Consider the following 12,568-nt stretch of genomic DNA (forward strand, 5'->3'; position numbering starts at 1 on the left):
TGTGCCTCGTCATTCTTAGGTCCAGTAATTTAAACAGCTTTTGCACATTTTATTTTTAAAAAATATATATATATTGACTATTAACAGTGATGCAGGTAAATCCCTCTAATCAAACTGGAAATGGGGCATCCTACCAACAGATCTAAAAATCTCACCAATATGCTTAACAAAATCCGTTGGACCTGGCTGGGAGAAAGGTTAAGTACAGTTGTCTTCATTTTTGTTCAACATACCTCGTAATCCCCAAATAATAATGAGCTCTGAGACTAGCTTTAACTCCAGCAGCTCAAAGTCATCACAGATGGTCCTGGACAAGTTGTATCTGTCTGGATAATCAGACGTATTACATATCAAAGGGTAGTGTTATATGGAAAAGACCAAAGGACCCAATGAGATAAATACAGGTTTTAGTAAAGCTAGTCTTCAAATTTATTTTCCAGAAGCAAATGGTGTTGGTGTCACAAGCATTTCATTTTAGAGGGAAGGGTATTAAAACTACAGCCTCAGGTCATTTTTATGTGTGACTAACAGCACATGTAATTGGACTGTGGAAATTAATAATAATAATAATAATGGATTGGATTTATATAGCGCTTTTCAAGGCACCCAAAGCGCTTTACAATGCCACTATTCATTCACTCTCGCATTCACACACTGGTGGAGGCAAGCTACGGTTGTAGCCACAGCTGCCCTGGGACAGACTGACAGAAGCGAGGCTGCCATATCGCGCCATCGGCCCCTCTGGCCATTGAGTGAATTGAGTGAATTAGTAGGGAATCAGGAATCAGCAGAGATATTTAAGTGACATTAATCAAAATGTAGGAACTACTATTTGCACACAAACCCTGGCGTTTGACATGCCATGCAATTTAATTTGTTATAGATGGTTCAAAGATAGACTGGTTTAACTCTAATCCTACCTTAATCCATATTTTCATGTTAAAGATACTATTTGTCTGTTTTTATAATTCAACTGTGAATTTCTGAAGCTCCGTCTATAGTTCTGAAGCTCCGTGTATCATGCAGGGTTGTGACACCGTTGACTCAGAAACATTTCCCAAAGTATTCAAAGCCACCTTTGTAGTTGTTGCTGCAACAGTTGGTATCTGCAGAACCACATTTTGCTGTGATGACACATGCAAACACACACAGGGACTCACAACGACAAAATAATCCTAGCTACACTTTGATGGCTGGCCATCACTGTATATATTTAGACAGCATGAAGATGATGATTATGATATATGGGAAGTTACAAATAAAAATAAACAAAAACACAAAAATATTGAACACCACACCCAACTTCTAACTCTTCCAACTCATTTTGATCATGGCTGTACACGTGTAAACTCACCTGACTGCATCTTTCAGGGTTTTAGTGTCATCACATTGACAAGTCTACCCACAGACAGACATAAAAATGCTGGCCCACGTGTCTCCAGAAACACACAGACAAACACACAGTTTCACAAGGTAATAACAACAAGCCAAATTGTTGCAGCTGGTAAATAATGGTGTCTGTATGCACTTACTGATCATTGCTATATCCTGGAAGACTACAACAAAAGTTTAATTCTTACATCTGTGCAGAATCTACGAAGAACCCACACAACCAATATAAGTGGCTGATGCTGTTGACCCTATACCTGTGCATGGTAAACCCCTGCTGGTCTGCAATTTCTCTCTTTAAGTCAATTTGAAAAATAGCAACAGAAGTAGTAGTAGCTGGAAGTGCACAGGAAGAAACACTAGGACCAAATGGCCTAGTTAAAGTCATTGCAAGCTGTGTCGACATGTAGTTACATTACAGATTACCACCCAAGTTACAGCACAGGGTTTGAGATCATTGTGTACCTATGGCATAGATTTAACGCACAAGCATAAATCCATGCAATGCTTGTTAATGGGGAGGGTTTTCCAGAGACTTCTCCCTTATAAGTTTTTTTTAATATAGATAAACATGTATATACAAAAACTTTTAAACATTAGATAAACCAATAAGGGCTTTTATTCCTAAAATAATTATCTTACTTTGATTGTTAGAAGGGTAAATTATTACAGATTATTCTGTGCACATCTTGAGTATTTGGAGAATTTGTCTCTGGATAAAATATTTGACTTGAAATTAAAGGTTAGCATAAAATGTTCTTTAACTTCTAAAATGAACTTGAGGATATTCGCACAGAGAAATAGCATACGAAATATTTATTGCTCTTGCTGCTTTATGTAAAAGCTATGACACTGATAATACTCAAATCATCTTGGTTTCTACAGTGTCAAACACCCTCAGAGCTGAGGCCCTTGTCACTGTCTCATTGCCAGTCCAGTGAGATTTTTGGCTCTTCTGTACTCAACTACAAATGCATCACTGTCAAAAGACTGCACTGTAGCTTTAAAAGCAGACCTCAGTGCCACAGTGTTGGCATGACTTCAGTCGGTTCTGTGTGACTCAGATGTTTCTGTTTTTCCCCTTTTCTCTCCCAACTTAAAACATGGCACGAGTCCCATTATAAAGTTCACTCAGTGTAGAGTTTGAAAATATCTGAACATGGCCACCCACAGTAGCCTTAGAAGAATAATCAATTAATCTTGATACCAAAAGAAAAGCATCATCTTCTCAAAGTGTGTGGTAAAGTGTTACAGTTCACTCCGTTTGCCAGTTTAATCCTTTCAAGCATGCATGAAGTTTGGCATTTCTTGTTAAAAAGCCAGATTAAAATGCCTGGAAAAATCCATTAAATAGACAATGTAATCAGTGATTGCAGCCACATATTCTGAATTAATTGGATTATGTAATATGGAGCCAGCTCACTGATTGGTCCTTTTGTACGCGCACCAAGTAATACAAAAATGAGATGGAAAAAAACAGTATAAAAAACTGCAGAATATCAGAATCAGGTTTTTAATGACACTACATGAACTGCAGAACATCTTGAGACAGATCACCATTCATTGCTCCCACCAACACCTATCACAGAGAACATTACACACTGATAAAACTGATGAAAATGCGTCATTAATGGAGTTAGAAATGCAAAAAAATGGAAATGACTGCACGACGTGGGCATAAAACGGGAATTCAGAGTCAGCAATCGAATGAATAAATCTGCTACAGCAGTGGAAATATTCTATTCAACTACTGAACATGCCAACATTTTTCACAGTAAATATATTTCTCTATTGATAGAGTGTTTTGGTCTCATCTGATCAGACTATATACTCTCAATAGTTCATTGGCTTGTCCAGATATTATGCATCAGAAGTTTAGATATACGTCTGTAACTGATGCTATCGGTATATTTTGCAACAATAAGCTTGCAACAGTTTTCAAAGAACTGTTTGCTTTTACTCATCATGAGATGTTTCTTGTGTGACACCTTGGAATTGAAACCATCGATTAGGACTGAACTACCTGATATTAATTTGATCGTAACAGAAATAGATTTCAACTTGTTCATTGGCTTCCCATCACTTTTTGCACCTCTGTGTTCAAAACGTATTCCCTGTGTCACTCCACTTTATAAAACGTACATATTTGTTTTATATGTGTGAATTACTTTGACTGTTACCGATATCAAGTGACTAGCGGCTAGTCACTTGATATCGGTAACAGTGACTAGCCCCATCAGAAATATATTTACAGAAAAACATGTTGAGTTGTTCAATACTTATTTGGCCTACTTTATTTGTTCATGGTCAAGACATGTACTAGTTCTGTTTCAGGCAATTTTTCAAATTTTTTTTTTGATTGTTTCCTTACACCAATTTAGTAATCTGTCTCCTTGAGAATCCAATAAGTAAATACTTAATTTGAAAAGTGCAAATGCTGAATGGCACCATAAGGTGATGTCTTCTTCTTTTTTATTTTACTAAGATAGTATTGGGAGTTCTGCCCATACACTAATGAATACTTCCATCACATGTGACTAGCAAATGTAGTGTCATGAGCACTGGTTACTGCTAAGTTAATAATAAGTACTGGTGAAGGAAGCACCAGTGTGAAAGTTTCCAATCCCGTGTCCCCCAAATTCCAGAGCTAACTAGGTACACTGGAGCCCATAGAGGGTAGGATATAAAGATATGTCTTGGTGGCTCTTGGTACAGGTTGCGCACTCGGAGTATTTAATAGCATCCTGTATCTTTGTATCTTTAGAGACTACAAGCCATTCTCCATCTAATTACTTTACTTAGATCATTTAGATTGTTAATTAGCTCCAGTTCACACTGATAGTTTCACTGGAAAATTTTAACATTGTCCAGCCCTAACAGGAAAATCAATGGGCCACTTGGCCCTTCTACTTCCAGCATCCTTCACTCCTTTCTCACCTGCATTTTTATTCCACCTATGTACGTGTAATGTTTTGTCGCTGAATGACGCAAAGTTGCAACATTAGCACAGACAGACATAGAAACACAGTCAAAGTACTCTAAACCGGCTTTGTGGTAGTTTCTGTACAGTCTGGGACCACATTCCTGATGACATGCACACAGAGTCAACCTGCTAAAACTGATAATGGCAAGTTGTTTTTTAAGTATACTGCCAATAAGCCACTGCTCAACATACAAAGTAAAATCCATATCTTTTTTGATGTATATTCACAAATGTTCTATCACAATCTTTGTTTTTTAACATGGTAACAGATATGAATCTTAATATACTCCCAGTTGGCCACGTTAAACATTAGTGCTTTCACATTTACTCCACATATCCTCAGAGACCCATGAAAACATCACCTTAAGACATCATGACATTGCAAACAACGACTCCCCTCTGATGTTAAAAGAACCCACATTAGTCAGTTAATTTAAAGGGGCGCATGTGACTCTGCCCTCTGTTAATTTGCAAACAAACCTAACAACCTAACAACCCCCCCAAATAAAAAAGTGCGGCACAGTTGATTGCATGTATTCCTTTGATTACATAATCACCCGTGCAAATGTGTAGCTGACAGATCTTGTTCACTACACGCTTGACAGGCAAAGCTGGTGGATTCTCCCTTATTACACAATTGACAACACTATGAGCCGTCTTCTATTGACTCCGCTTACGCTTTCAGTTGTCACTAGTTATAGTCTGCTGTCTGTGTGTTAGTTCAAACCCTCTGAGATGCCAGTAAATGTTCTAGAAATTGCAGGTAGACGTAGAACATAGAGCTTGTTTTTTATCTTAACTGGTCACAACCTTGTTGTTCAAGTTAAGAGGACAACAAAGCCCATCTGTTAAACTGTGAGGGAATGAAGAACTCAAGAAGATGAAAGCCTGAAAATAAAAGGGCCCAGACATCTGACAGCCTATTTTACTGTAATCCATGCTTTCGCTGCCTTCAGTTGTTGTGTCAATTATTTGCTGAGGAGCCAAGAATACGTGTTTTTTGGAGGACATGATGAAGCAAGACATTTTTAGCAACTAGTGTACCCTTTCTTCACTTTCATAACTGAGCTCATAAAGAGGTCAAATGTTTATTAAAGCAACATACTGGATTTAATGTAATATCATGCTTGAGTCGAATGTAGCAATGCACGATTGCGTTGCTCACAAGGAGCATTGGATCTCTGGTCATCAATGCATCAAAGAAACCTGGGGAAAGAACCTTTGATCATTTTTAATAAGCGTGGGAGCATAATAGTCTGGCTGACTTCATTACATGAAACATTAGAGTGGCCTGAAATCAGTCTTCTTCTTGTGAGAGTGTGCTAGCCTTCAATGCAAGCTTTATTCAGAACATTTTGAAGGCACCTACAATCAGAGTAAAGCATCTGTCCCCTCCTGCTTGAGACAGAGTCAAATCACACTGACCTCCCCCCACAGAGGAAAAGGAAGGAAGTTTTTTGTTATCAGACACATTGTATGTCCCCTTCTATTTCCAGAAACGGGCAACATGTCAATAATATACAGTAGTTTAACGTGGAAACCAAAATATTAGACCAGACTTGGTCGATCTGTCTTACATGAGAGATTTCACATTGGCAGACTTCCAGCATGGATATTCCATCTTGTCTCAGGCTCAGACATTTGTTACGACCGAATGGGAAAACTGTCTTTGAACTGTATGATTGTGGGATCACACCGTTTGTAACTGCACATATAAATCTGTAACTACGGCAAAGCTGGCCAGAGTGTGTTGCGGACTCTTCATCCTGCACTTTGGTCGGCAGCTGATCTCATTAAAATGTTCTAGATTTTAGGAGTTTGTTGATGCATCGCGGCACCAGCAGGGAGCATGACTGCACCTGTGCATAAACTATTCACTGAATTTGGAAAACATGCTCTGCTGGAGGAGAAGAGACGCAAAGAGGAGACCGCAAATGATACAAGACCGCCTGTGACTCCATCGTGTTAGTAGAGAGCTAAACATAACGTGAGGCGGGGGATGGGATGGGGTGAGACTAGTGAGATTACCTCATCTAGTGCAAATTGTGTTGTTATTATAACCCTTATAACCTGAGCTCTGTGCAAAAAAAATGGCAACAGACATTCTTTTCTTTTTTTTTAAGAGACAACAACGGTCAGCTGATCGCACCGGTGTTTGACTTTTTCTCTACATTAAGATCTGCAAATTGATAAATCACCTCACAACACAGATTCAAATCTGCTCTGGGACTGAGGTGTTAAACTAGGCTGCGTTATCTTTACGCTTTATGAACGGTCTGTCTCCCTCTCTGCTCCCATAATAGATCAACATTAATAATTGATCCCACATTCATTATTCTCCATCACACTGTCGAGCCCGCAAACATTAATGTTTCCTAACCTCTAAATCTGACTCGACAACTATGTTGCGTCTTAAAACATTTCGTTGCAGACTGACAAAGGACGTGGATGACAAAGCACTTGTGCATGCTTTTGAATTCCCAAATTCCTGTCTATACTATGACTTACATGTTGCTGCAGGCAGAATATTTCCCTCCATTCCGGGAGCGATAGCCTCGCTTTCTGTTCTTTTGTTCATTCAAACATGCGAGTTTCGGCTCTTCCTCTCCAGCAGTCCTCTCATTCCTCAGGCAGGGATTCGGAGGTGGGGTGGGGTGAGGGGGGAGTTGGTCGAGTCACTCCAGTTGCATGAACTGGAAAAGGAAATCCTCCGGAGAGCGTCCAGATAGGTCAGAAATAAAAAATAAATAAACAAACGAAACCCTCGCCTGTACAGCCAGCTGCTGTTCACCGGTCACTGCGTCTCTGAAAAGTTAGATGACAAGGTGTCCGAGGGAATATGAGAAGAAAGAGAGGCAACAAGGAGGAGGGAGAGAAGTTTCTCACTCCACGACACGCCACAGCTGATGCTCTGCTGGTGCGAACGATCCCTCACTGGCCTCCGGATCGGACTGTACCACTATCAACAAGGGGGACACTCTGGTATTATTTGTTAAGTTATCCTTAACGATACAGAAGACACGAATAATTACTGATACATTCGAATGTGCTTAGCGCAAGATTAGCACAGATTTCACTGACATCCCTGTATCTGTTTTCATGTTAAAAATATTTTTTCCCTAACCTCCCCCCGACGTTCTGATTGGTTCTCTCACCCACAAAAACTACAAGACTCGCAGCCGGTTCACAGTTCACATTCAAATAAACCTTTGACTTGTAAAGCGTACCTGTGTGCCTGGATGATATAGTTTAGTCTCTAGCTTGTCTAATTCATGAGTTGGTTAAAGCATTTTCCCCACATAAAAATGTACCTACATACTGAAACCCCACATAGGCGTGATCAGTACAACAGGTTTTCACGTGCTGCTGGGTAAATGCTAGTATATCATTTTTAACCTGCAGAATTCAAATGCCTTTCCGGGATTATAATCCAGCATGCGGCTTTACAGGTTTATCTAGGAATCAGAATAAAAGGAAAGGTGGCTTTTGTGTACTTTTAACCCCAGTTAAGTGCAGAAGGAAAACACCCCAAAGAAAAAAAAGCTGAGTAGTCCACGTGATGATTATTGCAGCCTCCCAAATACTTCTTCTCTTCCTATAATCTTTAGAGACACGTTAAAGAAGATTCATCTGAGATTTCAGAGTCTAAACGAAACCAGACATTCCCAAGCACACACTACAGCAGTGAAACAATAGTAGAAGATGAATTTCCATAAGACAGCTCAGTCAAAATACATACATAAGGTTTTATTTTGGAATCTACTTCAGCCTACTGCATTGAGATAATAAAATTGTGCAGACTTTGTGTGCAGCTTGTGTTTTTTAATTGTGGCAAAAACAAGTCCCTAAAAATGGATCTTGATTACACAGCATTTCTAAGAACTCCACTGTGTCTTCTCATCTACCACCTGTGGATCTCCTACAGCATCTGCCAAGGTGGGGGCTGGGCCAGGCGCCCATCGGCACGCTTGAGAGGGGACACCCTGTCAAAAGGACCCCATTGGGATTCTTTTGTGCAGCTGTTGAGTTGTATTCACCCAAACCCCCAAGAGCCACCTGTCACTGCAACTTGAAAGTGGGGGGTGCTCAAGAAAGTGGGGGTTGGGTATGCTGCTGGAGTGTGTTGGTTTTGCCAAATTGAAGCCAAAAAAGTGTGACCACGTGTGTCTTAAAGTCTCCATGTACTTGTAATCATATTATTCTTAATCATCCTTGATAAATTAATCATGACTTAAATAAGTGGATTTCTCCCAGTAACCCTAATGTCATTGAATTATGTTGATTCAAGAGCTATCTATAATTAAATCACAGATTAGCGTCTTTTTTTAATTTTAAGATAAAAGGAGCAGTTAAGAGTTCAGTTCTTATTTCCTTCAAGTCAAGAACACATGGAAAGCAAGCAGAAAACATATTTCTTTGCTTTTAATTAAAGATCAATGGCTCCATTAGTCAGCCAAAAGCTCAAGAATGCTCAAAAATGTCATGTTTGTTTACGGAAGATAGAAGCCATAAGTGTGTACCAGGAACCTTAGAAATGTGTAAGCCCTTATTAAACTCTTTCATGTCATAGGACAAGGAAGAATTCCCGTACTTAGTGTAAACATTAACATCCTTTAACTAAACATATATCTGAAGTCATGAACAATCTCTGATACTGATGTGCTCTCCACATTTTGTTTTGACTATGACATATTGACGCAAGGAGACTTAAAAAATGTAGATTTCCTGGGGAATAAAATATCTTAATCACTCATTTCATGCGAATGTCATTGAGGTCATTACCTGTTTTTGCAGGAAAGACATAAGAAATAAGAGTGTAATAATGTATTTTATATACAATCTATGCAATAAACAAAAATACTGAATGATATTTTTTTTACTTTTATACCGCAACAAAAACAAGGTACAGTAGAGCTAAACCCTACACACAACACACTGCACAAAAGACCTAGTATTGAAGGCAAGCAGTCTGATAGGGAAATTAAAGCATACCTCAGTATCAGGAGCCATGTGTCCATTTATCAAGCATTCTAAGTAATGAGCCATTCAAAGTGACATGGATGCAAATCAGAAACTAAAAAACATCACATTTGGCCACCGTTAAATTTGTATTACATGTGCTGAAATGTTGCACAAATTCAGGAGGTTCAGCAATTAATGGCTCTTAGATCCTTTATTCCGTTTCTGTTGTGAATTCGTACCACTGTTTCAGTAACCCGTGAAGCTGTATATAAGCTAAATGCATATCTCATTAAAACTAACCCTGATCACTGTAAGCAGTTTGTGCACTGAAAATAGGCAGAAGAGTGAGAATATGAGATTAAAGGGCATAATTGCATTAGTAAACACACTCCAGAAAAGCAGAAGAACAAAAGCTCAAAGTAATTTAAAGATATGGTTGAGAGCCTTAACATTCAAGGAACAACAGATAGTGCTGGAGAAAACAGGGCTGCTGAGGGGTTTCTGTGGAAACAGTAGTCTGCACTTAGATGTGCAGAATAACCCTAACCCTTTGTACCAGTTTGAATTTGGGTTGTTTGAACATGACCCAACAGGACCCCTGCTCTTGAAAGGGACAAGGTTGTTCAAAAAAATGATCAAAAGACTAATGTAAACCCAAACTGTTCAGGCATGACCGCAACATCCTGGTGAAGCTGATCTCTAATGCTTGCTTTTTTTGTTCCTTTGTATAATGGCTATATCCCTCTCAGGCACGCTATACATGTGTGTGTGTATATATATATATATATATATGTATATATATTTATATATATGCAAAGGTCTAGTAGTTCTTTGTAAAATAAGCATCCTAGCATTTTTATATTGAGATTGCTACACGTAGTTGACCAATAAATAGTAACCGTTTCTTACATAGAGTAAAAAGCAAGTAAAATGTGAAAGTGAAAGAGATGCATGAGAACTGAATCATCTAAACAGCTGTCCATCAATCACCTTTGCAAATGGAAGAACTCCAATCTCATATTTTTGATTCTAAGAAATGGGGACTGACGCAAAGTCTAGAGGTCAGCTGCTATGAATGGCAAGGGCAACCCTCATCCTAGTAATGAAATAACAATAGCAGGAATGTTCAGAATGTCCCCAGAGAGCACTGACCCATCTCTATTTTAAGAAAAGGATGCATTTTAAGCAGCAAGGGCAGGTAGAATAAGGAAAGGGTAGATATGATTTATTACTGGAAAATGTTTGTTTGCAAGAACATATACTGTTTTTGCACAACACTGTAGCGATGTCACTAAAGCTGGAGTAGCTGTTTCAGATTGCTTTCAGGTTTCAGAAAGCAACACTGTTGCTTTACTGCACCATTGTCTAGACTCAACAGGGTGAAAGGGCGAAGGCACCTGCAGGGAGCCTGTAGGTTCAAATAATTTACGACTATGTTGTCTTTTGTTTCATGTAGTGTGATTTAATCATGTCCTACATTACATGTCACATTGAAAATGTGTGTGTGAGCCCTTGCAGAGTTACAGGGCGAGACAGAGTGTGGGAGAGTTGCTTCTGTCTTTGTGTGTGTCTCTGGGGCGCTGGAAGAAAGATCACTGTTTGGTCTGAATCATCTGAATGTAGTCTGCCTCTTATTGTGGGCTGGAGTTTTAATTGCCTTGGGAGATCTTGATATATTATTAAGTTACATATCCAAGAATCTTGGAATATGTATGTTTAAGATACAGTGTGTGCAGACATCTATATTAAAATAAGATTAAAATAAACCTAATTTCAGGGTTTAAAACAAAAAAAAATGTCCCAGTTGATAACATATAAACATTGTCCTTGGTTTGAGTCTAGGTTGCTAGTCAGGTGGAGGGCTAACACAGAGAAACAGACAACCAGACAACATGTAAGGAGAATAGTTAGTAAGTATTTAGACTAAAATTTGTAGACTGAAGGAAATTCCCAGGAATTCCCCGGGTCTAAGGAATTCATTGTTTCTAAGATCAGCCAATAAATGACAGAGTCAGTCTTTAGATCTTTTTACACGAGTCTGTTGTTCAGTCACATTACTTTCATCTGTTATATGACATATGAGAAAATCAGCAATGCTCACTACTCTTTGAACAGTATCTTCCTACTATCCCAACAACAGGTGGCATTACCAAGAGTTCATTTTGCCATCTTCCATGAGGAATGAGATTCCGCAGCAGTGTGTCTCAAACAGCAGAGCCTCGCAGACCATGACGTAATGGCCTAAAACGTGCAATCAGTTAGAAAAAGGGCCAAAACACGTGGAGTTGGCTCGTCTCTCCGCTCACCCCCGGGGCCCCTCTCTATTCTCCTTTTCCTCGCCTCTCTCTCCCTCACCCCACCGCCCTTCTGCTCCAGCGCACTCTCTGTTTATGAGTGCATGAATCGCTTCATTTCACTATACCCAACTCCCTGCCCACTACCAAACCCACAACTGCTTCAATAATAGAAGCCCCCCCACCCCCCACCCCCACCCCAGCTTTCATTTCCATGACAACCCACCGAAGACAGGGAGAGAGAGGAAAATAACAGAGGCAGGAAAAAGAAAAACTTGAATTATAGGGGTGGGAGTGCCTTTCCTTGACCTCTAGTTCCATTTAAAGGGAGGGAGACCATCACTACAACAGCCTGAGTTTCAGTGAGGTTAAACTGACCAGCCAAGAGAACACCAGCAACATCACCGCAAAGTAATCAGGAAGTAAAGGAAATAAAGGAAGGGAAAGGAAAGCTAATTAACCTTTTTTTAATAACAGAATAAACAAAAGGGGAGAAAAGGTCAACAAAAGTATAGAACATTCTAAAATTATGCTGCACTGGCCAAAGCACATAATTAAAATCATTTTTATATTCATCACAGAATTATGTAGTAATTTTGAAGATACCTCTGATATATACTCATCAGCCACCACATTAGGCATGCCTGTTAACTTAAACTGAACACTGAAAGTTTCATTCTTTCCCACTGCATATTATACCCAATGATCACAATAATAAATGATATTAAGAGTCACATGAATGATTTGCCTTCACACTGACCCCCTCCCCAAACAACAGACACAAACAAAGAGTGATATGCTCTTCAGGTCAAGCTCCAACTGAGCTCTGTGACAAATACATTTACACACATGTTCTTACTCATGCTGATGCTCACAGGATTAGTTTTTTTAATGCAAGTCTCTAGATTAGACAGGATTAATCTATATTGATGAGAGAACA

The 12,568-nt window shown here is 39.2% G+C and overlaps 1 protein-coding gene across 4 annotated transcripts in view; it reads right to left on the reverse strand.

Annotated features, from left to right (window-relative positions):
• map7d1a (MAP7 domain containing 1a) overlaps positions 1-7,296 on the reverse strand; it is a 41,340-nt gene extending 34,044 nt beyond the window's left edge. For all 4 annotated transcript variants that reach the window (XM_085471888.1, XM_085471886.1, XM_085471887.1 and 1 more), the window contains exon 1: positions 6,881-7,296. In XM_085471888.1, the coding sequence (XP_085328014.1) occupies positions 6,881-6,950 (70 nt within the window). In that variant the 5' untranslated portion in view covers positions 6,951-7,296. The remainder of the gene's footprint in view (positions 1-6,880) is intronic.
• Positions 7,297-12,568: the final 5,272 nt, after the last annotated feature.

Source organism: Copadichromis virginalis, linkage group LG11, assembly GCF_057382275.1.
Source record: "Copadichromis virginalis isolate Kocher_CV1m ecotype Utaka linkage group LG11, C_Virginalis_male_GT1.1, whole genome shotgun sequence".
NCBI classification, from domain to species: Eukaryota; Metazoa; Chordata; class Actinopteri; order Cichliformes; family Cichlidae; genus Copadichromis; species Copadichromis virginalis.